The sequence below is a fragment of the Panthera onca genome, chromosome D3 (assembly GCF_046562875.1).
Source record: "Panthera onca isolate mPanOnc1 chromosome D3, mPanOnc1 haplotype 2, whole genome shotgun sequence".
NCBI classification, from domain to species: domain Eukaryota; kingdom Metazoa; phylum Chordata; class Mammalia; order Carnivora; family Felidae; genus Panthera; species Panthera onca.
Genome location: NC_138350.1, coordinates 68,069,521 through 68,097,510, shown reverse-complemented (window position 1 = coordinate 68,097,510; position 27,990 = coordinate 68,069,521). Strand labels below are relative to the sequence as shown.

The following is a 27,990-nucleotide window of genomic DNA, read 5'->3' as shown; positions in this document are numbered from 1 at the left end:
GGTCCCAGGGTCATGGGATTGAGCCCCGTGTCAGGCTCTGAGCTGAGCATGGAGTCTGCTTCAGATTTTCTCTCTCCCTCTGCTCTTCTCCCCGACTTGTGCTCGCTCTCTCTCTCTCTCTCTAAAATTAAAAAAAAAAAAAATTGTAAAGAATTTTTCAAAAAGACACTAGTGGGAAAAAACAGAAAAGAAACGAGATTTGTCAAGACTTTCACCTCAGACATACCTGGATTTGAATCCTTCTGTCTCTTACTAGCTATGTGATAGTAAGGAAGTTACTTAATTTTTTTGAGTTTCAGTTTCCATATTTGAAAATAAGCACAACAGTCCTGTTACGAATTACTTCTTATTAGTTTTTACATAGGATTAAGTACAGTAAATACCAAAGTGAAACAGCATATATTCAAGGAGGGCATCATCCATTTAAAACACATGATTTTATTTGTGTCCTGTTTTGCCCCAGACATTGAGTACACAGTGATGAATGAACAGAAATGGACCCTGCTGCACCTCAGGAGCTGGTGGAGGGGAAAAAGCCACAGTCATTTAGCAAGTAAATAAATGCGACATTATAAATAGGGCTAGGGAAAATAACTGTGACATGATGCGAGAGAATTTTGAGAATCTCAGTTTAAATGGGGGGGGGGGGTGGGGGTTGGGGAAATGGGGTATTTGCTCTGTGAGAATTAAACTGAGACCTGATAGATGAGTAAGAGTCTGCCAGAGGAGGAGTGGGGATAGAGCGTTTTAATGGCATGTTCAAAGGTCCTGAAGGGGGACTGTTTATTCAGCAAAGTGTAAGCAAGCCAGAATGTCTTGAAGAGTGGCATTAAGTAAGCCTGGAGGTATAGATCGGTGCTGTTCCTTGTCAGGAGTTGGGATGTTACCCATAGTTGGGGCATTAAGTCATTGAAGGGTTTTGAACAATGGAGTAACTGGTACATCAGTTTCAAAGGTACATCAGACCTTTGAAAAAGTGATTTTGAGAGGTGATTTAAAGAGGTCAGAGTTGAGGCCCGTTAACTCAATCCGGTGAAAGATGAGAGTACGCTGGCTTGGAATCCGAGAAGTCTCAACCAGAGATGGAAACATAGGTGTCGTCTACCCGAATAAGGTATTCAAAGCCATGGCAATTGATGAGAGCACAATGAGCAAGAAAGAGAGAGAGGCAGGAGAAGGAAAGAGGGATCAGTGCAGAGCTCTGAGGGCTGAGGGGCCTCCAACCTTCAGAAGCTGGATAAAAGAGGAAGTGCTTATAACAGGGGGAATTAGGGAAACCCCAGGTGCATGGTGTCAGGTAGGTGTGTCTTAGAGGGGAAGAAATGGCGAACCAAGTGTGGATTGAAGATTGAGGATGCCGTGAAGGTTAGAACATAGCCACTGGATCTGGCAAAACATAGATGGGATCTGGGCATGTAAAAGTGGGAATTATTGTGACTAGTAGAAGCTGATAGGTAACTAGATTAATGATGAGAAGATTCTTTAGAGATTACGTTTTTAAATTGAAGTCTAGGAAGGAAAGAAAATACAAAACTAACTATTTTCAATCTCCTATTCAGCCTTTCTTACCTTAGAATATGTCTATACCCCTATTCCTATTTCTTAACATAGCCAACTTTATGAAATTCTTGTGTGGATGGATGGTGAGAGTTAAGCTTGTTTAAAAAGCAAGTTAGTACTTTAATAATAATTTATAATAAACCTCATAGTAGCTAAATATCCCGATTCATTTAAATCTATATGTCAGAATTTAAATTAAGTTACGCTTAATCAACCAAGTGGAAAGCACTAACATTAAAGTGTGTTTTCACAAGTCAGATTATAGGAAGCTCCAGGTAGCCCCATAAAAGTCCTGGGATTACTTCCATGAGATCGTAGGACATATTTAAGCATCTCTTACATTATATAGTAAGCCTTGCAGTCACCATCACATCCATGGTTCAGAGGAAATACTCCTTAAAGCATTTTTTTGCTTTATAAACGTTTGTCATTTTCCTTTCTAAAAATTGTAGAGGAAAAGATTTTGAGAACTGAGTACAAATGAGCAAAATGCGTGCTGTGTAACAAAGGATGGGGGGGTGTGCACATGCACACACACACACTTGCAGGCACTAGCCTTCCCCAAAAGCTTTATTGTTTTTTTCTTTTCAGTCTTACATTCTTGTGTCCTTACTATTATGTTACTTGTGTAGAGCCTTCTGTCCATTGAGTTCAAAGCACTTACAATCATCAAGTCATTTATTTCTTGGATTTATTGAATAGGTGCCCATTGTTCAAAAGCCTGTGGGCGTAAGTACAAAGTTATAAAAGCACACAAATTAAATCTAATAGCACAGGAGCAAGAGAGGAAGCCGGCAGGATCACTTTTGAGCCTGTTGGGAATGCCAGACTCTTAAGAAAGAAAAGAGGAGAAAACAAAAGAGAGGGAATAAAACCACCACCTAGGATTTGTCCTGTTCTGAGAGTTACAAAATACATTTGTCTGTCAAAGGGAGTGACCATGGGGTACAGTTAGGAGAAGCCCAACTGAATTTAGAAAATGCTCTGAGTCTCACAGTCTCAGATTCGACTCTAGTAAAAAGAGCATGAGAAATTATTGTTCCTGTCCCTCATTTTACAGATAAGACCTTCACATACAAGGCCCTGTGGTTAACTGCTGTTGTCTCAAAGCAGGGTCATAACATTTGAAGCATGATCTTTTTCTCAGATTCCCAGTTAGATCTTGCTTTCAATTCTTTTCAGCATTTTAGAGAGACATCTATCTCTTTTTAGTGGTCTCCTTCATATAGTGGTTTTAAAAAATGGATATTTTCATAGTTTAGTAAATTAGAAAAATTTAAGCTGATTTTGAAATTAATTTAGAAGAGGAAAAGCCTCAGTTTTCAAGGGTAAGAAATCAATAGACAGTTGAAAATTATAAAATTAAAAATTGAGACATAGCACGCGTTCTTTCAGAATTAAGACTACAGATGTTAGAGGAAACAGATAAAATGGTTCAAAATCCTTGCCTCTGGGGAGGTGGGGGTTAGAGAGAGGCAAAGGGTGGCCCAAATCTGGTAGTAGCCTTGGCTTTTAAACTAGGCTCATTTGTTAATTTGATAAAAGTTTAGGGAGAAGAAAAATAAGAACAGGAAACCAAGCCCTCACGTGCAGTATTTGAGATCGTTTTCAAAACGGAGTTTAATGCGTGATTGCCTGTCTTAGCCCGTAAAGTAACAGACTCATCAGCACCCCCACACTGTGAACCTTAGGTGGATTGTTGGTAATTCAAGGGAGATTGGCGAAAACTGCTAATACATTATGCAGTCCACAATTAGGTGTTTCCTCCTACTTCTGGAAGTCTTATTTGATTGGAAATCTCTAATGACACCGAGGGACACTTCTGAAAGCATGATGATGCGATGTCTTAAATGGGACCCTTCCTCTGCTGCTTTCTTCAGGTCTTTGTCTAAATTGTATCCACTTATCCTCCTGTTTCTCCCTTTTCTCTGCCTTCACCGAGTTTCCCACAATTCACAAGCTCTCCCACCAGACTCGACACGCAGTACAGGCAGGGGGTTACATCGTTGGTCACTGCTTCAGTACCGCTCCTCGCTGGGTACATTTTCAGCACAGCCATCAATCGGTATTTGTTAAACGAATGACAGATTTCACCTGGGAATATTGTGTGGGCTAATGGGTAGCTACTGGGAGGATTGATTAAATTGCATCAATTAGCCCAGTAACCTGAAGGAGTTAATAAAACTTCCCAGCTGCCTAGAGTACATTGAACCAGACCTACTGTGGCCGGTAAATTACAGGGGAGCCCAGAAGCCTGGGCAGGTGTTCAGTTCCTTGCTGTTAGCAAAGCTCTTAGGAGGTGTAAGGAATATTCAGATAGCAACTGTTGATCTTTTATAAACTGAGATCTTTTATAAAAAAGGCAGCTTGTAACTGGAATTTTGTATATGCGGTTAATTCATTGTTAGTATCTCCCTCCGTGTCTCTGTTTGTCTGTCTTACAGCTTCTGTACCCTTTTGGCTCGACATGTTTGATTCCCCATCCAGTCTCCTTACATTTTAATTGACATAAAGTTGAGGTTTTTAAGAAGGTTATCGTCATTCCTCTGTTTGGCTTGTTGGCACCCCAAGTTAGAGTTAACTTGACTGTTGAATAAATAAAACCCAGTAAATTAGTTCAAATAATGTCACAACATATTTCCTCACTATAAATCAAACACCTACAAGGGAAAAAAACTGCTTCCTAAAAATTTTGCTTGGAGAGGCACTTTTATTAAAAAAGTAATAACAAAATTGCTAAAATTGATTTTATACTGCCATTTTCCGGTTCTTTGGATATTTGAGAGTCCTTGTTTGCCTAGCTCCCGGTGTGATCTCCTGGTAAAACCAAATGATTTTCAGGAACATTTTAAGTGAACATTGGCTTTATTGATGAAATGAGGTGGAGATTTGTCTGTAATTGCTGCTGTGCACATTCAGGTCCTTGCCAAAGTTAAGCAAATGGCGTCTGTTCCAAGAGACGTATTGCAGCCCAGATCTGTGATGGGTGCCCATGTGGTGAGGCAGCACTTGTGCTGGTGCCTGTCTAATAACACCTCTGACTTTGGACTGAAGCTGCCTGTGTCCTGTTTACAAACTTACAAGACAGCTGGCCGAAGGGGATTATCATTAAATTGCCACTTAGTGGTCTACAAACTGTAGAAAAGACTGCATCTTCTTCATATTATGTCCTTGTACTGCCTATAACTGTGCTTTTTTTTTTGAGATTTTTTTTAAGTTTATTTATTTATTTTGAGAGAGCACAAGTTGGGGGGGGAGAAAGAGAGAGAAAGAGAGAGAGAGAGAGCGTGCGCGCAAGAATCCCAAGCAAGCTCTGCACTGTCAGTATAGAGCCCAGTGTGGGGCTTGAACTCAGGAACCATGAGATCATGACCTGAACCACTTAACATTTAAGTCGGCCACTTAACCAACTGAGCCACCCAGGCGCCTCATCTGTGACTATGCTCTTAGGAGAAATTCCACCAAGTGAATTTTAGTTTTGTTGCCGTTGAAACTAACACGTGTACTTGAAAGTTCTCTTGTTACACTACTTGTTACCCTAAAATGTCTTTTGCTTGCATTTCGTATCTTCCTCATAACAAAATCCTTTCCTTATTCCCAAATTGGTACAAGTAGACTCAAGAAGTGTAATAGGAGATGAGCAAGGGGGGAATCACATTCCTTCTTGCCAAGTAGATTTTTGACTGAAGAGACTCATTTAATAGCTCTTTTTCTATGTTTCTATATTAGTATCACTTTTTCTTTGCCTCTAAAAAAAGATTTCCTTTATGCTACATTAGGGTTTTTCCCATCCTATTTTGATTTTATCTTTTACATATTGGTAGTTGTTGCTGCAAACTCCTTTCCAGGAAAAATATCCAGAAAATAAAATTAGGCATCTTCTTCTTACAAAGAAGTCAGCACCATGTAGCAAAATGGCAGGCAGCCCCAACTCATGGCTTCACCGACTGCTAGGCCTGATCCAGAGGTGAGCCATTTAAAGTCACATCCATGTCAGCGTTACAGGTTAAGTTCCATTCCCCAAAACTAATTTCATATTATACAAACACAAAAATAGATTAAAATGAATGTAAAGTTTGTATTTTATAACACTGTATCACAAACAATAGCAAGATATAAATTGGGCTTATATATACTTTTGGGTGCCTTTGAGGCTTTTTGAAAATGTAAGTCCATTGACAGACTAAAGACATCTCATTTTTAGCAACTCTTCTTGTAGTAAGCATTCTTCATTACTCTAAGGACCGTCAAACTGCTTTTAAAATTAGTTTCTGCCCAAGAAATAAATCGCAAATTTAATACAGAATTGCCTCCCAAAGTTTTTGAATGGTAATTGCTGGGCCATAGGTGGTTTCCATGGCAACTTTTTCAGTGATTCTTTGCTCTAATTGTAACAGAAGACTGAGTCAGCCTCATGGCTATTGACCTTGACTGAATTGTGAGCATTGGCAGTTGTTTGGGCAAACATTGATCCCAGTCATTAGACAACCATAAATACAACTTTGGACATTATATGGAATATAGTTACAGTGCAGTGGGTTTCAGTTTAAACTGTCTTCAATCAGGGGCCATGTGTATTTCAGCATTAGAATTGGAGTATTTTTGAACACGGTATTTCCTAAAGGAATTAGCCATTTAGTATAACAACAGCATTTAGGTTCTTAAAGATCTCAGATTCACAGTTAGCTTGGTGCCTTTCACTGCAAGGCACTCAAATGTTCTACAATTCAAATTTCAACATCCTGGAGGCCTTTCTCTTTAAATAGACATGAAAGTGTAAGTCAGAAACATTACAGTTGTTTGTCTTAGTGCCTGATAGAGTTCACTTCCCTCTGAAATACCTCTGTCTCTACTAAGAAACTTTCATTAGTACTGTTGCTTTTACTAGTAAGAACAACAAGTTTTGAACTGCTGCATGTTAGGCATTGGGGCAGGTGTTTTTATTCATTTTCTTGTTTCCACTCCACTGTAACAGTTCTGCTGATAAAGAAATCCAGGTTTAGAATCTTGCCCAAAGTCACATGAGCGGTAAATTGGAGAACAGGGATTCAAAGGCCAGTCAGGGTGACCCCAGAGCCGGGGCTGTTAACTCCTGTGACAGTATTCCTCTTTTGCCGCTCTGGCCACATTGCCATAAAACTGGGAAGTCTTCAAGATGCCGAGTAATTGCTTCTGATTTGAGTCCATGAAAACAGCTTTTGGTGTCTAGATTGAGGTCCAGGATCCCTCAATTATATTTGCAGTACTATTTCCAAGTGAAAACACGAAGTTAGGTTTTTCTGTAAGGTTGCATACGTATGTTGAAAGAAGCGTTTTTGAGAAATTTCTGCCTTACACAGCTAGACGGGATTTTATAACTCCCAAGGTGAAATAAAGGTCAAGGACCGCATCTTATTTTATATCCTCAGTACCTGTTCTCTGTGCTTTAGACAATGCTACAGGTCATGATGTTGGCCCTCAGTTACTGTTCGCAAAATCATTGTCTTCTGTGGTTATTTGGTATTTTGTTTGTCTGTCACAACTGAGAACCTGTTTTGTCAAATTTTGTTGAACTGTGGGGGTAGGTTTGTTTATGCCCATTGAGAAATAATTGAATCGAGACAGTATTTGTTTTATGTGTTAATTATTTTAGGGGGAACTTCCTTTTTGAAAATAAAAATGCCTCAAGCATGAGATATAATTTGGTTTTCAAATTAACAATTCAAAAAATGCATCCTGTATTATTGTTTTTCTATTTTAACTTGCTAATTATCTGAAGAATCAAGTGGAGTGATATTTAATGCTGTTTGAGACTTAGTCTCCTTGTAAACCTTATGCAGAAGCTTATTTGCTGCTGCTTTGCTAGAAGTCTCCTAGACACCTAGATTTTCACCCAATGCAGTTTGAAGATCGTTGAAGTAGGGCTTAGAAGACCATTGGGCTAATTGTTTTTTCCCCAACATCTTATTATGAAAATTTTCAAATGTCCAAAAAAAGTTGAGAAATTTTTATAGTGAATAGCCATAAACCTACCACCTAAATTCTACAGTTAACATTTTACTGAACTTGCTCTATTACCTACCTACTTACCCCTGTCCTTCTATCAGTCCATTCTCAGTTGCCCAGTACCTATCATTTGAATAACTACATGGTATTCCATTGTCCTGATGTACTATAATTTATTTAACTAATCATCTGCTGTTGGACATTTAGGACTGCGGTAGGTGTAATGACCCTCGAGTAATTGTGGTAATGACCTCTGAAAAGTGTCCAGGTCCTAATCCCCAGAACCTGTGGATACATTAAGTTACACAGCCAAAGGGACTTAGCAGATGTAAGTAAGGCTATGGACTTTAAGATAGGGAGATTAGTGTGGCTTCTTCAGGTGGACCCAATCAAAGCATACGAGCCCTTAAAAGCAGAGAACTTTCTCCAGCTCAAGTAGAAGAGATAGGCCCAAAGGGGAGGCTGGAGAGATTCAAAGCTGAGAGGGATTTGACACGCGGTTGCTGGTTCGAAGATAGAAGAAACCGGGCGATGCAGGCGCATAAAGCTGCTAACAGAGACTTCCAGCTGACAGCCAGCAAGAAAATAGGAAACTCAGCCCTGCAGCCAGGAGGAACTGAATTCTGCCAACAACCTGAGTGAACTTGGAAACAGATTCTCCCCCAGCGCCTCCAGATAAGAGCCTCGCCCAGCTGACGCCTTGAATTTGGCCTCGTGAGACCCAGGGCAGAGGAACCAGCCAAACCCACCCGAATGTCTTCAGAACTGTGAAATAATACGTTTGCATTGTTTTAAGCTGCACAACTTGTGATAGTTTGCTGTGGCAGCAATAGAAAACTAATTGAGGGATGATGAGAATTTTTCATTATTATATCGTAAACATCCACAAGGCAAAATCCTTGAGCACAGTCTTATTTCCTTAGAATAAATTTCTAACATTAGAATTGCAGGCACAAAAACGTCTGGGCACTTTTAAAGGCTTTCTTAGTAAATATTGATAAGTTGGCACCTGGGAAGAGTTGTGTTAGATCATGCTTCCATCTGGACTCTGCTGAGAAGGCCCATTTCGTTTCTTCTTGACCACACTGGGACTTAGATTTGTTATCTGTATCAATAGGTCAAAAAAAAAGGTAGAGCCTTATAATTTTACTGGGTATTTTTAAACTGGCAAAAGTGAACATATCTTAATGTTTTTATCTTTTGTGAATTACGTGTTTGTGTCCATGGTGCATTTTTTTTCAAATGAAGGCTCTTTCTGTTTCTTTACCAAACAACTTTTTAAATGGACTCTTCTCAAGTTCCTTTAAAAAATCCGCTAGGATGACCATAACTTTTTTCTCCTTTGAATATTTACTGTGATCTCTTAGTATTGCACTATTCTAGAATTCCTGAAACTACTTGGGTTATAGAATTTTTTAGTAATGTTGACTTTGATATGTATATGTTTTGAGTCTTTTAATGACACCGGCTTTTGTTTTCACTTTTGAGCTAACTTTACCATATTTTGAAATCAGTTACGCTACCCTCATTTAAGGAAAAATGAGAAACTATCTTTTTTTCTGACCTTAAAAGCTTAAACAGTGCGGCGCCTGGCTGGCTCAGCCAGTAGAGCTTCTGACTCTTGATCTTGGGGCTGGGAGTTCGAGCCCCACGTTGGGTGTAGAGATTACTTAAAGATTAAAACCTTTTAAAAAAATGAATAAAATAAAAGCTTAAAGGGCATAGGAATTACATATTCCCTGAAGATAGAATCAAGGAGCTATTCATAAAACTACATAAGTACAGCCCCCCTTTTCAACAGTGTATCTCTGATAGGTCTTTTACTCTTTTCATGTTATTCTCTTCACATTGGTGATTGTTGCCCAAATGAGTCGATTAGTTAAGAATACAGCACTTTTGTTTTCAAAATTTATTTTTCTTTCTACGTTCATTAGCTGTAGTTTTTCTAGAAAGAACGATTCTTTATCAGACAAGGTTAGTTGAAATGCAATTCATAAAGGAAAGGCTTAATTATTCCCTTTTAATCTCAAGTTTTCAAAGTAAGAAGCTAGTGGCCTGTATACTGACAATGTTGTCCAATGAATTGGTGGGTTTGGGAGGTGAGAGATTTTGCTCTCATTTTTTGAAGGGTTACATTATTAAACTCACGGAGTTTTATATGTTGAATATGTTTGAATTCATTGCATTCTTTTAAAAAAAACTTATTAGCGAAGTATTGCACACATACAGAAAAGTGTGCAAAACATAAGTTGATAGAAGGATTATCATAGATTGTCCCTCTTTGGTTGCTTTGAAGATTACTCTCTTTGTCTTTGGTTTTCAGTAGTTTTACTGTTATGTACTAAGATCAGTTTTTGTCAGATTTATCCTGTTTAGAATTCATAACGTTTCTTAAATTTGTTGCTTGATGTATTTCTCAACTAATATCTATCTCTAAAATACTGATTCAGTTCCTTGCTCTTTATTCTGGATCTTTTCTTATCAGCTGTTTTCTTTCCTTTTTTTAATCTTTATTTTTGAGAGAGAGAGAGAGAGAGAGAGAGAGAGAGACAGAGTGCAAGTGGGGAAGGAACAGAGAGAGAGAGGGAGACCCAGATTCTGAGGCAGGCTCCAGGCTGTCTGAGCTGGCAGCACAGAGCCCGACACGGGGCTCGAACCCACGAACCATGATATCATGACCCGAGCCGATGTTAGACCCTTAACTGACTGAGCCACCCAGGCTCAACTATTTTCTGCTTCACTAATTTTCTCTGCAGTTGTGTCTCACTTGCTATTTAAGCCATCCATTAAGTTCTTCATGAGTTATTAACGCATTTTTAATATCTAGATTTTTCATGTAGTTCTTTTTTGTAGCTTACAGTTCTTTCCCCAAATTCTGTCTCATCCTCAGATTTGTTAGGCATAATCATTTTAAAGCATGCATTTGAGGTTTTCCTGTGGACCTGTTTCTACTGTCTTGTTCCTCTTGTCTTTCAGTTAGGGACCTGGTTTTACTGCACCTGGTTTTATTGAGTGCCAGACATTTTATATGAAAAATGGTGGAGATAATTTGAGGCCCTTGATGATGTTATCTCCTTCCAGAGAGGATTTTTGCTTATGGCAACTGGTGAGGCTAGGAATGCTATTACACCCAGATTGACTTCATCCGATCTGATTGAGATGCTTCAAAGCTAGACTTGAGTCTTTCTGAGGGATGGTCTGTTTGTTTTTCACTTGTACAATTCAGGTATAGCTCTTAGACTTCCAGATAAAAGCCTGAAGGAATTACCTGGGTCCCTCTTCTTCGACAGATCCTAAATTCCAATATTTACCCTTTCCACCTGTAACTACTGTGAGCCAGTCAAACCTTTTGCTAAGCTTCCCCACCAACTCGGCTTCTGAGGCCCTCAGCTGTACTTGAGCAAACATCTTTAAGGAAAAAGTGGTCCTAAATGCCAGACTTACCTCTCTAGATCTTTCTGTTTTCCCAAATCTTGCATCTACAATTTTGCACTACCTTGATGGCTTTCTGAGGCCATTATATGGTATATGTACGTGCATATGTGTATACACACACATATGTACATGTGTAGCTTTTATAGCTGTTCTCAGGTGGGAGAGTTGGTCTGAAACATCGGATCACCTGCCAGAAATCTCATTATATGTGAAGTTTAGCTCTTCGAAGTTTCGTCTTTGGTCACTGGATATCACATCACGTTGACTTCTGTGTCCTTTTAACGCAATCCACTGGCCATGACAAGCCTCCTGGATATCTGTCTAGTGCAGGTGTCTCAAGTAATACTCTGTGTGTTCAGGCACAGGCCTGGTACCGGTCATCCTTTCAAGGAGGCTTGGGTTGTTTTGTTTGTTTGGTTTTTGGTCCTGAATGGTGTTTAGAGAACATCATCTAACAGCTGGTGCTCTCATTGCTGTTTGGTTGTCATTACTAGACCTTTGCAGTGGACTGTATTAGAAAATGCATATTTTTCGAACAACAACAAAAAATCATGTTTATGATTTCAAATTCACATTCAGCATTACAAGTTTTTTTAGCTTTCCTTTTTTATTTGGTTTTATGTTTTGAATTCCTCTCTTATTCTGAAAACCTTGATTCTTAAAAACCTTAACCTATTTACTTGAATTAAGTAATCTGTAGCTTCAAAACAGTGTCACCAGTGTGACTACTAAACATTAGACTATTGAACTAAGTTTGAGATTTCATTTCTGTTTTTAGAGTACAGTCTACTTAGTATTCTGCTAGGAAAATATTTATGTACAGTCAATAGGATTTCAAAGATACTCGAGGTAAGAACTTTTGTCAGTATCATCATGTTACAGTTCTGATAAATTGTTACAGTTTATTGTCAAGTTTTTTTTTTTAAGTTTATTTATTTTGAGAGAGAGAGCGCACACCCACACAAGTAGGGGAAGGGTAGAAAGAGAGGAGAGAGAGAGAATTCCAAGCAGGCTTCATGCCGACAGCACAGAGCGCGATGCAGGGCTCGATCCCAGGACCCTGAGATCGTGACCTGAGCCGAAATGAAGAGTTGGACACTTAACCAACTGAGCCACCCAGGCACCCCATATTGTCAAGTTTTAGAGAATTCTTTTTAATTCTCAATTTGATTTTATTTTGGAATATGTAAAACATTTGTTGCCAAAGTCAAAACTGTGTAACAGGATATACGCAGAAAGCTCTTGCTTTGGTTCCTGTTCCCTCTTCCTTGTTCCCTCCCTTCCTTTGTAGGTAACTATTTTATTTAATTTATTTATTTATTTATTTATTTATTTATTTATTTATTTATTATTTTTTATTTTTTATTTTTTTATCCTTCCAGTTTCTTTTTGCATGCACACAGACCCAGTCTTCCCCAGGTCCTTTCTTACCCAAAAGATAACACACGGTGCGTTTGTTGTACAACTCGCTGTATTCACGGTATAGCCCAGAGGTCACTCCATGTTAGTGTAGACACATCTTTGCTTGTCCCAACTGCGTAGTATTAGGCTATGTGGAGATACCATAGCTGCTGGATGGACACTTTGTTTTCTTTCGTTATTTACAAATGCCATAATGACTAACCTCGTGCATATGGTGTTTCATAATCAGGCAAACATGCCTTCGTATTCACCTCCTAAAGGTGGGATTCCTGAGTCAGGGCTCATGTGCACGTGTAATTTTTTTATATATTGCCAAATGTTCCTCCACTGAGACTGTACCACTTTGCATTCCCACTGACCTCTTTTGAGAGTTACTGTTTTCCTGCGGCCTCACTAATAGAGTATATCATTCGTGTTTTCCACTTTTACCACAGATTGTCAATTTTTTTAGAGAATGATACAGAGAATCTTCATTGGAATGTTTTCCAAATCCATAGTTCTGTTCCTTTTCCTTTCCCTAATGTTTTATATATAAATTTTCCTTTTGTTCCTCATTAACATGTTGTCTGCTTTTCGTTTGCTTTTAAGGTAAACCAATGTATTTATTTACCTCTCTCTTGTGGTTTTACTGCATTTTCTAATTTATTTCTTTAGGTTTTTTGGTTTTTTTTTTTTTTTTTTTTGGTCCTTTCTTCTATCCTGCTTTCTTTGGACATACTTTGTTTACTTTCTCAATTTTACTTGTTCACTTCTGAGTGACTGGGAGGCCGTGCATTTTTCTGTTAAGAACAACTTTGGTTGCATCCATTACTGATTAGCATTTAGCCATTGGCTATTTGTTTTTCTTACTGATCTGTAAAATTTCTTCATGTGTTTTTGCTTTTTATGAATATGTTGCTAATATTTTTCTTAGTTGCTATTAGTCTTTTCTCCATTTTTAAGGCTCCTTTTCTCATTTCAAAAGATTTACATTTTTCATGTATCCAAAACTATGTGTTTTTTCCCTCAGAGACTCTGGATTCTTTTCTAAAATGTCAAAAAGCCTCCCAGCCTCTCTTTACCCCATCCCTGGGTCAAGATTATAAAAATATTTACCTGTATTTTTTTTCTAAACCTTTAAACTTTATTTTTGACTTTTTAATCTTCTAGAATTCTTTTTGTTGAAGGAATTAATTAGAGATCTAGCCTTTACATTTTTTTATATTTAATTATTACTCAGCCCAGTAGCATTGATTTGATTATTTATCTCCTCTGGTATAAAGTCCAGTCTGTATAATTTACTGAATTCCCACATATACTTGTATGTGTTTCTGGGTTCTTTCTCTTCCACTGTCTTATCTTTCTGTGTATGGTGTCCTATCTAACATATTACCTAGTATAGCATTGCACTACATATTGTTCATTAGAAAATGTCAGCTCGGTGTTCTTTTTCAAAATTTTGGATGGTAGTTCCAAAGTTCATCCTTGAGTTTCGGTTTCTGCTCTCTTTCCCGTTTCTCATGCCCTTTGCACTGTGGGTAGCAAGCCATAACACCCGAATGTGCGCCTCTGTAGCTTTTCAAAATGCGCTCTCTGGACCTCTCCAGAATTGTCTCGCCTACCCGTCTCCAGGGCCGCTTTGTAGCCAGAAGTGGGTTTTTCTTCTTTTGGGGTGTTTCAGAAGTAGGAGGGCCCCCAGAGTTCCTCTTTACACTAGGGGAAGTCCTGAAGTCGTCTGACTTGGCCAGGGAGACCCGTTTGATCTGGTTCCACCTCTTGTCACCCTCTCTCACATTTGACGTTCTAGCCAAACTGGATTTCCTCCCCGTAGCATGGTCCATGTCGCTGTCAGGCTTTCTGTGCATGCACTTTTCTGCCTTTGACCTCCCCGCCAACTTAGACAGGTCTCTGCCTGCTCGTAATAAGTAGTCATGGGACCTACCATGTAATGAGCACCAGGCAAGACAGCAAATGTTTTAAAATATATTGTTTAATCATATCCTATGAAATAGATAATGTTCTAATTTTTGAGATGAGAAGGCTGAGTGAGGTTCATAGGACACATAGCTAGTAAATGCTAAAGCTGGGGTTCACATCCAGGTGTATCTCCAGAGCTTATGTCCTGACTACTCTGTTGTACTGCCTCTCCCCTTTCTCCCCAAGACCCTCAAGTGTTCCCATGGCACCCTGTACCTCCCAGTGGGTGTCTCCTCTAAATGATTACCTGTGGGAAGGTGCGGGCATGTGCGTTTCACTACTCTGTCCCCAGCACCTACCGCGTCATATACTCTATGTGACTCACGAGCCATATGATTTATGTGCCTTAGTTTTCTATTCAGTGCCAGACACTGTGTATAGGAGAGTGGAGTCTGGAGTAAAAAGCGCACCTAAAAACGGACACACCTCTGCTGATGTGGGAGTTGACTCATTCTGGTTGGGACTGGAGCTGCGTTTAGCTTTCGTCTTCAGTGCTTGCCAGCCTGGCATTCCCCAGTAGCTGTTGCCTGTGCCTGAAGGGCGGGCCTGGGTTCTGTTCCGTGTTGCTCTCAGCAATCCCTGCGGCCGAGTCAGAGAAGGGCTGTTTCTGTTGTCCTGGCCCAGACTCTTCCTTGGGGAGCCTGTGTGCGTGCCTGGGTCTTAGAGGTGGGGCTTTCTCGACGCCTCTGTCCCTCCTCATCTTGTCAGCTCTGTGTCTGCGGTTGGCCTTAAGCGACAGTTCCCCGCCCCATTCCAGTGGTAGCATGAGATTCAGGTATAGGATTCTGCACCCCATATGGTTTCCTACCCTAATCCCCACTGTTAGAGGGTTTTTGTTTGGTTCACCCACCAGCAGAAACCGATCCCTGCCTAGGTCCTGGAGATGAGTTTCCTGCTTCTCATTCAGAGGCAGATGGGTTATATTTCTACTTCTCCCCCAGAAACAGTGGAAATTTCCGTGTGTTCTGGGCCAGTAGAGTTTGCTGCCCCAGTAGCTTCAAGCTTTTGCTTAGCATGAGAGGAGGGTGTGGAAAGCGGGGTCAGATAGAGGGTTCTTTTCCGTCTCCTTCTCCACACCCAGCCTTTCTCCTGAGCACCTGGTGACGGCTGGGAGAAAAGAGCTTTCAAGTGAGTGCAGACTCCACTGTATCTGGGGCTCCAGCTTTCCAGACTGACACATTAGACCACACTTAGCCTTTAAGAACGTATTGAAATAGTGTCTGATTTCTTTCTACCAGCTTGTGTGGAGACCATGTCTTCCCCCTGTGCTTGCCAAAAACAAGAGGGTGTGTGTGCTCCTTCTCTCTTTAGAGGGGCTTGTCCCTCTGGGGAGTTCATGTCACTTGATGGACTTCCAAAATTACTCTCTGATGGCCTCAAGAAGACTTAGGATTTACTAAATTATCTGGCTTTTTCTCACTGGTAGAGTGAGAGAGGTGATCTTCACACATCCTAAGCACAAGCCAGTGTGGGTCCCTTATCGTGCTTCCCTGCCTTGCCCCAGAGTGCCCACTTATTTCACATTTGAAGGAGCCGAGGCCCGGATGGTAACTTGTCCCGTCTATGGCAAAACTGGGGCTAGAACCCAGTCTAGAGCCTCTCTCCACTGAGTGGCAGCTACTTCTGGTCTTCCTTTTTCCATTTTTTTTTTTTTTTAACTGGGCTGTAACTCTCCTATATGTGATTCTTAGCACCACTGACTCTTCTTAGGGAGAAAGAATGAAAAAAGGGCACCCACGTTTAGAAATGATTCCCCTAGGGCCACCTGGGTGGCTCAATTGGTTAAGCGTCCAACTTCGGCTCAGGTCACGAGTTCAAGCCCCACGTCGGGCTCTGTGCTGACAGCTCAGAACCTGGAGCCTGCTTTGGATTCTGTGTCTGCCTCTCTCTAGTCCTCCTCCACTCATGCTCGCTCTCTCTCTCTCTCTCTCTCTCTTTCTCTCTCAGGAATAAAGAAAGTTAAAAAAAATTTTTTTAAGTAAAAAATAAAGGAATGATTTCCCTTTTGTGCATTAACAATATCAAAGATAATAAACCTTGACATTTAATGCATGATAAAAGCCACAGGGTTTAGAGAATGATTATTTTCAAACTCAGACTTACACATTTTTACTCTCAAAGGTTGTTGAGTGGTTTTCCCTTCTAAACTAACAGTGGCTCTATTCAAGGTGCTGGGGTAATCTGACGTAAATTCTGAATTTTACTGAAGTTTGAGGTCATCCTAAAGATTTTTCTACATTAATTATGTGTTTGGTTACTCTAATAAAATTTGCTTTCTAAATTCAGTGTTTTCTGCATTCTCTATGGAAGCGAAGACTCCCAAGTAGCAAGGGATTTTTAAAAAAATTTTTTAATGTTTATTTATTTTTGAGAGAGACAGAGACAGAGCGCGAATGAACACGAGTGGGGGAGGGACAGAGAGAGAGAGGGAGACACAGAATCCGAAGCAGGCTCCAGACTCTGAGCTGTCAGCACAGAGTCTGACGTGGGTCTCAAACTCATGAACTGCGAGATGACCCATGAGCCGAAGTCGGACACTTAACCAACTGAGCCACCCAGGCGCCCCAGCAAGGGATTTTTTTTTTAATCTTATAAGCACTTGTTTTTGCAGATGAAAAACTACAGCCTAGGTGAAGTGACTTAACAAAGGTCATACAGCTCGTTGTAGGCAGAGCTAAGACTAGAACGGGGCTCTTCTCTTTCTGATTGGGATGAGGGAGCCACACAGTGGAACATCAAAGCCGTTATAAAGAAAAGATACATCTTACTAGGGAGTTATTTTACTCAGATTTTACTTTATAGGATGTCAAAGGATATTCCTTTTTAAATTCTTTTGTTTTGTTTTGTTTTGTTTTGTTTTGTTTTGTTTTGTTTTAGAGAGGGAGGGAGGAGGGACAGAGGGAGAGAGAATCCCAAGCAGGCTCCAGGCTCGGCGCCGAGCCCCACGTGGGGCTTGATCTTGATCCCACGACCCTGGGATTGTGACCCAAGCTGAAATCAAGAGCCTGACGCTCAACCAGCTGAGCCACCCAGGCACCCCAGAATCTTTCTTTTTATGATAAAACACCAATACAGTTTGAAGAAGAGTGGAAATGAACACTAATTCTTTAAAAAAAAAATTTTTTTTTAATCTTTATTTATTTTTGAGAGAGAGAGTGTGAGCAGGGGAGGAGCAGAGAGAGAGGGAGACACAGAATCCAAAGCAGGCTCCAGGCCCCGAGCTGTCAGCACAGAGCCTGACGCGGGGCTGGAACTCCCGAACCGTGAGATCATGACCTGAGCCGAAGTCAGATGCTCAACCGACTGAGCCACCCAGGCACCCCATGAACACTAATTCTTAAGGCAAAACGATACATTTTTAAAAACAGAACAAAAAAACTCCAGGCTTGGATGTCCGCTTGCTGTCTGCCCGTACGAGGGCCTGAGGAAATCAGAACAGCACTGCCCCACACCCCACTTTACGCCCCGTGTGAGGAGCCTGCTAAGGTAATGGGATTGTGGGGGGCTGCAACTTAGTTGGATTTCCATCAGAACATTCCTTTTTTGTGCGAGTTCTCTGGCTCTTTTCCAGGTATGGAAAAACATGTAAAGTTAGCCAATGTCCCCTAGCAGCCACCATTATCTTGCCTTCCTGCCACCAGTAAGCATGTTTTAAATAACAGACTTCCCAGGCTTCTAGTTTAGGCTTGTGGGCCATGTTCAAACCCTGTCCAAAGAATGAAGAAAAAGACCACATCGTTTTACATTCCCACACGAGGCCGAGGCCGGTGGTGCCTTTGCTCTGCCTCCCCCCACCACTCCCCTACTCCCGCGTTATTAAGGTTACACATTGTCTCCTCTGGTCACAGGATTTATTCTTCAGCTGCGGTTTTCCATGTAATATAAAGCTAGTTCTTGCTATCAGAAGCTTGATATTTGGGGGCGAATCCAGTTCTGGCTAGAACTAACATGGTCACAAAGCTTTTTAGTGTGTGTGCCAGTAAATTAACAACATAAAGATAACAAGAGTCTATCACCAAATGATTGGCTTTGAAGGCCATTTGCACATTAACTTTAAAAAGAGCGTTGCCTGTGCATTTCCTCCCCCTTCATCCCCACTTTGGCAAAGTCCCATTAATTTTGTTGAAGGTTTTATTTTCTGCTGAAAATGCAGGAAATTTAGACAACTCTCTTGGAATCCCCCCAAAACTAATACAAACAAGATACATATGCTTCTCTTAAGGAAACTAAAAATAAATGATTTGAAACTATTTAACTGTATAAATTCCCTCTTAAAAGGAAAAGGAAGTTTATATAATGAGGCAACCCTGAGCACTGTTGACAGGGTCAGATCCTCCCACAACTGCCTGCCTGTTTGTTAGATGTGAAATCACAGCTTCGCACAGAACCTGTTCAGTGTTCATTACCAACATGTACAAAAACCGTCAGAAACATCTGAACATGGGACCATTTTTCGGGGTCCCTTTTTTGAGACTTTGCACAACTAAATAAGTATGTGTTTTTGGTTTTTTGTTTTTGGGGGGACTCTGGGGGGGTTTTTGGAGAAGAAAGTCTGATCTGGGATCCGTTTCTAGAATGGAAACTGTATGTGCTAAAAACAAAGTCCCATGAATGAAAAAGACATGACATTCTCCACATACTTTGCTGCTCTCCCGGTGAGCCATCAGGTTTTCCCTGAAAGAGCTGATTTTGACACAATACACAGGAAACATGATTGGTTTTTGAAGACACATATTTTTATAAAAACCTTACATAATTCCATAAACGTAAGTCAGGTTTTCTATACATGCCCTGTAATGGACCAGTTTTATAAATTAATAGAAGTGGAATTCAGGGCTTATATTTAAGACTAAGAAATGTGATTTCTAACTCTTTATAGTTACAGTAATTGAATTAATTTATCAACTTTGGAAAGGCATTTATCTTTTTCTTTTTATATAATGGCTGAAATTACCATGATTTTTCATCTTTCAAATACATTATTATTTTTTTTAAAAAAACACTCACATGGTGCGGTCCTTACTGTGTGTTACACACTATGTTAAGGGCTTTACAAGTGCTATTTCATTTCATCGTCATGGAAAAAAAAAAAAATCAAATAGCAATCTTCTCTAAATACCATTTGAAATTCTGACACCCGAATGGTGATGTGATTAGATAACATTTAGGTCTGTTTAAATATTGAGATTTGTACAATTCTGAAATTGTAAAGAAACTCTTACTCTTATTTTTCATCTTTGTACAAGTAGTGATTATTGCCCAACAATGCCTTTTAAAAATGAAGCAGGAAGGATTCCATTTGCTTATTGCCATGCATAGTAGGTACCTGCACCAGAATCCAGTCATAGTAGCAAATAACTTGTAAATTACCATGGTCAGGATCGTTTTCTGTGGGAATTAGAATTAAATAAAAGTTTGAGAATAGATAATTAGATCTCTTGGAACCATCATTCTGTGAGGAAGTTCTTGCCACCCAGAAGAGACCATGTGCAGAGAATCAAAGACCCTGCCCCCACTCCCCAGCTACACCTCCCACCCTTTTTCTCACAAGCCACACCAATCTGCCAGCCGTGTGAGCTGTCATACCAGGAGAGCCTCTAACCTACAGTCAGGCATCCCCATGGGAAGCCACATGGAGCAGAGACCTGCTGTCCCCATCAAGGCCAGCCCAGATCATTAGCAAACCAAATGATTATTGCTATTCTACACTGCTAAGCTGTGGAGTAGTTTGTCACACGGCAATAGCTAACTGATTTAAAAGTCACAAAACACGATGGAAGGAATAAATGCAAAGGTGCCAACAATGACAACAAATGTAAGTGAACTAAACTCACTGAAAATTCAGAAGCTATCAGATTTTTTTTTTAATGTTTATTTATTTTTGAGAGAGAGAGAGAGAATGTGTGAACAGGAGAGGGACAGAGAGGGAGGGAGACACAGAATCCAAAGCAGGCTCCAGGTTCTGAGCTGTCAGCACAGAGCCCGACGCAGGGCTTGAATCCACGAGCCGCGAGATCATGACCTGAGCCTAAGTCAGATGCTCAACGGACTGAGCCACCCAGGCGCCCCACAGATTTGATTTACAAACTCTGAAACCTAGCTATATAGTTGCTTTTAAGTATATATGTTTCTAGTAACACAGACAGTTTGAAAATTAAAGGCTTGAAAGTTAAAGATATACCTGGCAAATGTTAAAAAAAAAAAAAAATGAAGATGGTCCAACAACGTTAATATCAGTAAAGCACATAAAATAAACAATATGGATTGAGAGAAACAGTAGATAGTGATAAAAATGTGTTGTTGGTTTTTTAAAGATGACAATCATGGACCTAGAGTCACTCTGAATATGTGAATCGCTTGGAGGAATAGATAAACCCTTTCTTATTTGGGGAAATTTTGACATAACTGTCCAGAAGTGATGAATCTTTCAGACAGTGACTATTAAATGAGATGATTATATATGTGGATGAGAAACTCAGGCATAAGCCTTCCTACATGACAGTGTACATGTGTTGTCATTGCTCTTTAAGCAACAATCTGGCAACATCTATTCACGATACAAATCCAATATTTTCAGCAGTCCCTTTCCTGGAACCTGTCCCAGAGAGGTGGAAGGACAGATATAAGCCCCAAGGACAGACAGAAGACAGACGTAAGGGCAGATCTACCAATACACTTACTGTATCATTGCTGGTAGAAACGAGGAGACAGGAATTGATTGGATGGCCATTAGTAAGAGAATGTTGTGATGTATTTTACATATGCAATAAACTGATAATACATTGTTCCTATTTTACTTTTGAGACCAGTTTTCTTCTAGAATGATTAAAAAATAAAACTGTCCTTATTTCCTTGTGTAGGTCTACCATCCAGTCTGGTTTTATACTCATTCTAATGCCCGAAGAAATTGTTGTACATTTCTCACAGTACAGGTGTCTCCTACATTATCTCAGCTTATTTTAGTGTGAAAGAAATCCCTATTTCACCTTCACATTTGAAAGATATTTTTGCTAGCTATAGAATTCTTCTTTGACTCTTCTTTAGCACTGTATCCATGCCCCTCCATTTAGATCAGCTTGTGTCGTTTCTCCAAGCCCCCTCGTATAATTCCTACCCTTGTGTCTCGTACTTAATGTGTTTTTGTCTTTGGCTTTCAAAGTTGAATATGGTGTATCTGGATGTGTGTTTTGTTTTGTTTTGTTTTGTTTTGGGTGCATTTGTGGGGGGATATTCTCTGAGCTTCTTAGAAGATCATTGTTTGATTCTTTCATTATTTTAATGCTCAGCCATTATCTCTTCAAGACTCTGTGAAGTCCGCTATTGAACCCACCTAGGTGTTCTTTACTGCTGATATATATATATTATATAATATATATATTATATATATATAAAAAATATATATAGGAATATATATTATATATATATGAATATATGAATATATATATATATATATATATATATATTCCTATATATATATAGAGAGAGAGAGAGAGCAGGGTGGGGAGAGAAGGGGACAGAGGATCTGAAGTGGGCCCTGCGCTGACAGCCAATGTGGGGCTTGAACTCATGAACTGTGAGATCATAACCTGATGAGTTATGTTGGACACTCAACCAACTGAGCCACCCAGGGACCCCTATATTTTTTAAAATTCTAGCATTTACATTTGTCACTTTCTTACAGTTTTCAGCTCTACTAAAATTCCCCATCAATCATGATAGATTTTGTAAATTATAGTTCTTTAAAATTTCTTGTTAGATATTCTTAATATCTTTCTGTCAGTCTGATAATGCTGGTTACTTTGATTCTTGGATGTGAGTTGTTTTTACTTGGTTTTTGTTTCTTTGTCTTGCACATTTCGATTGAATGCTGGACATTATACTTCGTATACATTGTACAAGTGGAGATAAGTTGTGTGCAAATAAGCATAGCTTTTTGTCTGCTGGACCAGATAGTGAATATTTTTTACTTTGCAGGCCATACCGTCTTTGAGGTATACTTTATCTGACACTAATAGATCAGATCATTTCTTTCAATTAATATTTGCATGGTATATCTTTTTCTCATCCTTTTGCTTTTGACCTAACTATATTTTGAAGTGAGTTCTTGGGGCTGGCATATAGTTGAGTCTTGTGTTCTTATCCACTCTGCAAAACTTTGAGTTTTAATTATTTACACAATTTGCAATTAATGTCATTACTGATAGATATTTTAGAGCTTAAGTCTGCCATTTTACTTTCTGTTTTCTGTTTGTTCCCTATTTTTCGTATGCCTGTCTTATTTTTCTGCCTTCCTGTAGATACTTGAACACTTTTTTAGAATTCCATTTTGATGTATGTATATACTGTTTTTGTGTGGATCTCTGTGTAGATTTGCTCTAAACAGTATACATACATAACTTGTCACAATCTAGTATTGTTGACATTTAACAGTTCAAGAGAGAAGTAGAAACCTTTTCTGTCTTTACATCCCTTTGCCCTCCCTGGTTTATAGTATAATTGTCTTAGATATTCGCTTATAAACATCAAGAACCACATCAGACAATGTTATAATTTTTTGCTGTAACTTTCAGACATAATTTAGGAAACTCAAGAGGAAAAGGAAAGTGTTGTATTTACCTATATTTTTGCTCTTTCCGTTGTCCTTTCGTCCAAGAGATTTGTTGATTGTTTTTGCTGTCTTGTAACTATTTCATGTTTAGATTCCCAAAGACTATTGACTGGGGAAAAAGAGACAAAACAGTAGGCTATTTATCTGTAAACAGAAAGATCGACATGACAGTGTAGAGAAGTGAGGTCATGTTCTGAATGAGGCACTTTTCTTGGAATTGGTAAGACCCAACCACCACCTTAAACTGTGGAAGTCTAATGATTTACGGTGATGCCATATGGGAATACCAACAAGAGGTTAGTAAGTAAGGGCCTCAGTAAGCACCACATTTCCTCCTAGACTGATGAGTCTATGATTTATTATTTCAGTTTCTAATTGTGACTATCTGAGTTCAAAAGATTTTTACTCAAATACTGTAGTAAGTGATCAACCTGATTCTAAAGATTCTTGACAAAAATAATCAGAAAAATAATCTAAAGATTCTTGACAAATGATCTCTTTTGCATTATCTTTTCAATGTCATTATAATTTTAAAGCAGTTACTCTTGGTCTGATTAATTCTGTGTTAACGAGAAGAACACTGTGTGTGTTTTCTTTCTTTATCAGGCACAAGACCTAAATGTCATCGAAGAAGTGATTCGAATGATGTTAGAGATCATCAATTCCTGCCTGACAAATTCTCTTCACCACAATCCAAACTTGGTGTACGCACTGCTTTACAAGAGAGATCTCTTTGAACAGTTTCGAACTCATCCTTCATTTCAGGATATAATGCAAAATATCGATCTGGTAAGTGTAAATGGAGATCCCACGATTCTTTTTTGAGTGTTAAAAAAGTTGAACAAACTTTGATAAAAAAAAAAACTACATAAGTTAGAATCCCTTCTTTGAACATAAACTAGATTTGTAGTCTGTTCTGCCATAACAATTATTGTATTCCGTGTGCATTACACACACACTATTTAATAGAATCGAGATCATACTTTATACAGAATATATTCTGCCGTATTTACTTAGCATTTAGATCATCAACATTTTTCTGTGGTATCATCAATTCTTTGAAAATCTCACGTTTTAGTATCTGTGTGACGTATAAGATAACGGATGTCCCAAAAGAATATTTAACCATTATTCCATTTGTGCTCATTTTGGGTGTTTCACATATTTTATATTATTTCATAATTAATGAACAGTTTATAAATAAATCGTATTTCCCCTGTATTGTTATATTTTTGGTATGGTCTTAGAACTGGAATTGTACTAGTTTTTATTTTTGGAGGATATCACTATTTTTAAAACTCAACACACGCTGCCATACTACTCTCCAGAAACACTGGGCAGAAACACCTGTAAATCCAGCAACACCTGTAAATCATCTTATTTCCACGAGTGATCTACGAGAGGATTTGTCTCACTACACTCTTCTTGCAGCTTTGAGTAGTATAATTATTTTAATATTTGTCTTTTTATATCAGAAGTGGTATTTCATTATCATTTTTATGTGAATTTCTCTGGTAAGTATGTCTAAACACTCTTCCCAGGTTTATAACCTTTCTGTCCTTTCTAAAAATGTTTTTGCTGTAATTTCTATTGCTGTGTTAGTGTTTTCCAGTTCAGTTTGGTTCCACAACTATTTCCTTTTTTTCTCACAGATTAACCTCCTACTAATTAACTTAACATACTAGGGAAAAGCTTAAAGAAAGTAGCCAGAAAATATGTTCAGTAGTTTATCAAGCAAACCAAATACCATGAGCAGGTAGCATTCGACCCTGGAAAGCAACCAGCCTTTCCTATTGATAATTTATTTATTGTAGTAGAGCAAATGAGAAGAAAAAAATCATCCATATATAATAGGATCATCTTATTAAATGCTAAAGATATTGCATGAAAACAAACACTTCTGAGGAAACTGTGAATAGGATATTTCTTTTTTTGATTTTTTTATTTTATAATATCAGTATAACTAAAATACAGTGTTCTGTTATTTTGAGGTGTACAATGTAGTGATTCAACAATTCTGTACATTACTCAGTGTTCATCATGGTAAGTGTACTCTTAATCCCTTCACACAGTTCACCCATGCCCCCACCTACCGCCACCCTGGCGATCATCTGTTTTCTCTAGATAAGAGTCTGTTTTTTGGTTTGTCTCTTTTTTCCTTTCTTCACTTGCTTTGTTTCTTAAATTCCACATATGACTGAAACGATACAGTTTTTGTCTTTTTGTGACTTATTTCATTAGCATGATACCCTCTGAATCCATCCATGCCGTTGCAAATGGCAAGATTTCACTCTTTTTTGTGGCTGAATAATATTTCATTGTGTATATATACTCCACATCTTCTTTATCCATTCATCTGTGATGGACACTTGAGTTGTTGCCATAATTTGACTGTTGTTAATAATGCTGCAGTGAACACAGGGGTGCATATTTCTTTTCTAATTAGTGTTTTTGTGATTCCACAACCGTTTCTTGAGTAATTAATCTGATTCACAATACCAGGCACCAGAGTAAACTGAAGAGCCAACATCCTTGTCCTTATATTACTTACATTCAGAAAAACATTCAATAATTAAATTCTTTTTGTTGTTGTTTGTTTATTTTTGAGAGAGAGAGAGAGTGAGTGAGCATGAGCAAGGGAGAGGCAGAGAGAGAGAGAGAACAGAGGATCCAAGCGGGCTCTGTGCTCATAGCAGTGAGCCCAATGCAGGGCTTGAGCTCATGAACAGTGAGATCATGACCTGAGCTGAAGTCAGACGCTCAACAAACTGAGCCACCCAGGTGCCCCTCGATAGTTAAATTCTTACACGGTTAAACTATGTGAGTTTGGTCATAAGTAAGCACAGGCACATACCCTTTTCTGAGACGTACGCCCAGAAGTGGAATTGCTTAGTAGGTAACGTGTATTATGCCAGAGTGCTTTCCGTGGGGGGCTACTGTTGACTCTCTGACCAGTGGTGTATGAGAGGTTCTGTTACTTCACATGCACTTAGTTTTGTCAGTTTTGTGATAGCACCTCATTATAGTTTTAATTTGCAATTTCTTGATGACCACCGAGGATGAGCATTTCTTCCCCCACCTCTTACGGGTTTCCACTTTTATGAGTTTCCATTCAAATCCTTTGCCAGGTTTTCTGTTGTTTATCTTTGTGCAGATACTTGATGCGTTCTGGATTCTAAGCCTTTCTTGATGATGTGTTACACGCATCCAGTCATGGACACAGTGACAGACTTTCAGCCATAACTCTAAAACTCCTCGCAAAATGGTCAAGCAGATCAGATCAAGTTTTTGTTTCCATTCTCTTCTTGGAGACCTGCTTTCTGCCCCAGTTACAAGGTGCTCTGGTTCTCCTGCCCGGTTGCAACATCTTCCTGGGAATTTCCTTCCCCTGTCTCCTTCGGCTGACTTTGGCTCCTGTGTCTTCCTCTTTCTCGGCTGACCGCGTCACGTTGGCAAGAGTGTATACTACGTAGTAGCTTTCTGGGAAAAGGGTGTACATGAAGTATATCTCATTTTAACATTCAATTTATAGATAAAACCAGCTTAGAGAGATTTTACCTTGCTCACGGTCACATATTCTTAAAGTCATAGAGGCAGGACTCAGACCAGGCAGTTTGATGACAAAGCCCATGCCCATGTGTGAAATCACCATGCCCACCTACCGAACCCCTTGACTAAATGCTCCCACAGTTTCTCGTACACTGCCTAAAAACATCTAGTCCTATCCACAGAGATTTCACCATTTCCTTTCTCTCTCAGGATCACGTCTAATGATGTCCGATCGGTCTTTATTCCACCAGTGTTAGAACTGAGGATCCTTCTCAGTAACCAGACAGATGACATCCTTAAAAAAATATCTCAGAAGGGCCATATTGGTTTTTGAAGAGACACACGAGAACCATGCAGGGAGAACCATGCAGGAAACTTCATTTCCTTGGAAAGATGTAAGAACCAGAGTGGAGGTGAGGAAACAGAAGGGACCTCGCTGTGCTTTCACACGGTGCGTGACCACATGGAAATGAAGCAGCGTGTTAACTGGACATCCACCCAGCGCTCGCTCTCCTGAGCTTGAGGGGCAAAATGGTCGGCCCAAGGTCACTTAGCCAGTAGGTCACTCAGCCAGGCCTCGAATCCGGGTGTTCTTACCAGAGACTCTCTATGCTTGCAGCATTCACTTGAATAAACCTGACGTAAGATTTCAAACGAGCAGGTTTTCCAACAACTTTTTGTTGAATGCTGCCGTCCAAAATAGTGCAGGGCACAATGGAAGATCATTCAAAAAGCATTTTAAACTCTTTTACATATTTTGGAAAGAATCCCACGATAGAGATAAAAATAACATCCCTACTTTTTGTCTCTCTCAGTACTTTGCCTTCCCCTCCGCTGCCCTAAATGCCCCTGAAATTTGGCTCAAGCAAGCCGTTGCTCTATCTTTTTTCGTGGAGTTAACCTTGAAAAGTGTTGGTAGACTATGAATTGCTGTTATTTTTAGCTGACAGGCAGTTCAGAGTTGATATTTTTCATTGAGACATTCAGCAATGTTGAATATCTAAGACAGGAGAGACTAACCTTGGAGCACTTTTAACTTCCATGGAAGGACATCGACATGTGTTTCAAGTGGCCAAATTTCTATTAGCCACTGCCACATATCCTTCCCATCTAACCCATAAAGTGATATGATCTGGCTGAATTAAGTAGCAGGGCGATCAAATTACCGCACCAAATGAGAGAAGACGTGAAAGAAATTTCATGGCTGCATGTAAGGAACAGAGGCAATGAACAGTCAAGTCATATAGTGTGGTAAAGGCAAGAACTATTTTTATCTCTGGACAGTGTAAAATTCATGCTAGATTTTGTGTATTTCCAAACCTGACCATCCTTGCTGAGCTCCAGACTAGTGCATTCTGTTGTCTACCTAACAATCCCACATAGGGGCACCTGGGTGGCTCAGTCGGTTGAGCGTCCGACTTCGGCTCAGGTCATGATCGTGGTCTGTGAGTTCGAGCCCCGCGTCGGGCTCTGTG

At 39.5% G+C, this 27,990-nt stretch overlaps 1 protein-coding gene across 9 annotated transcripts in view; it reads left to right on the top strand.

Moving 5' to 3' along the window:
• DYM (dymeclin) overlaps window positions 1-27,990 on the top strand; it is a 352,663-nt gene that overhangs the window by 265,033 nt on the left and 59,640 nt on the right. For all 9 annotated transcript variants that reach the window (XM_078435252.2, XM_078435253.2, XM_078435255.2 and 6 more), the window contains one exon: window positions 23,573-23,755. In XM_078435252.2, coding sequence (XP_078291378.1) covers window positions 23,573-23,755 — 183 coding nt within the window. The remainder of the gene's footprint in view (window positions 1-23,572; window positions 23,756-27,990) is intronic.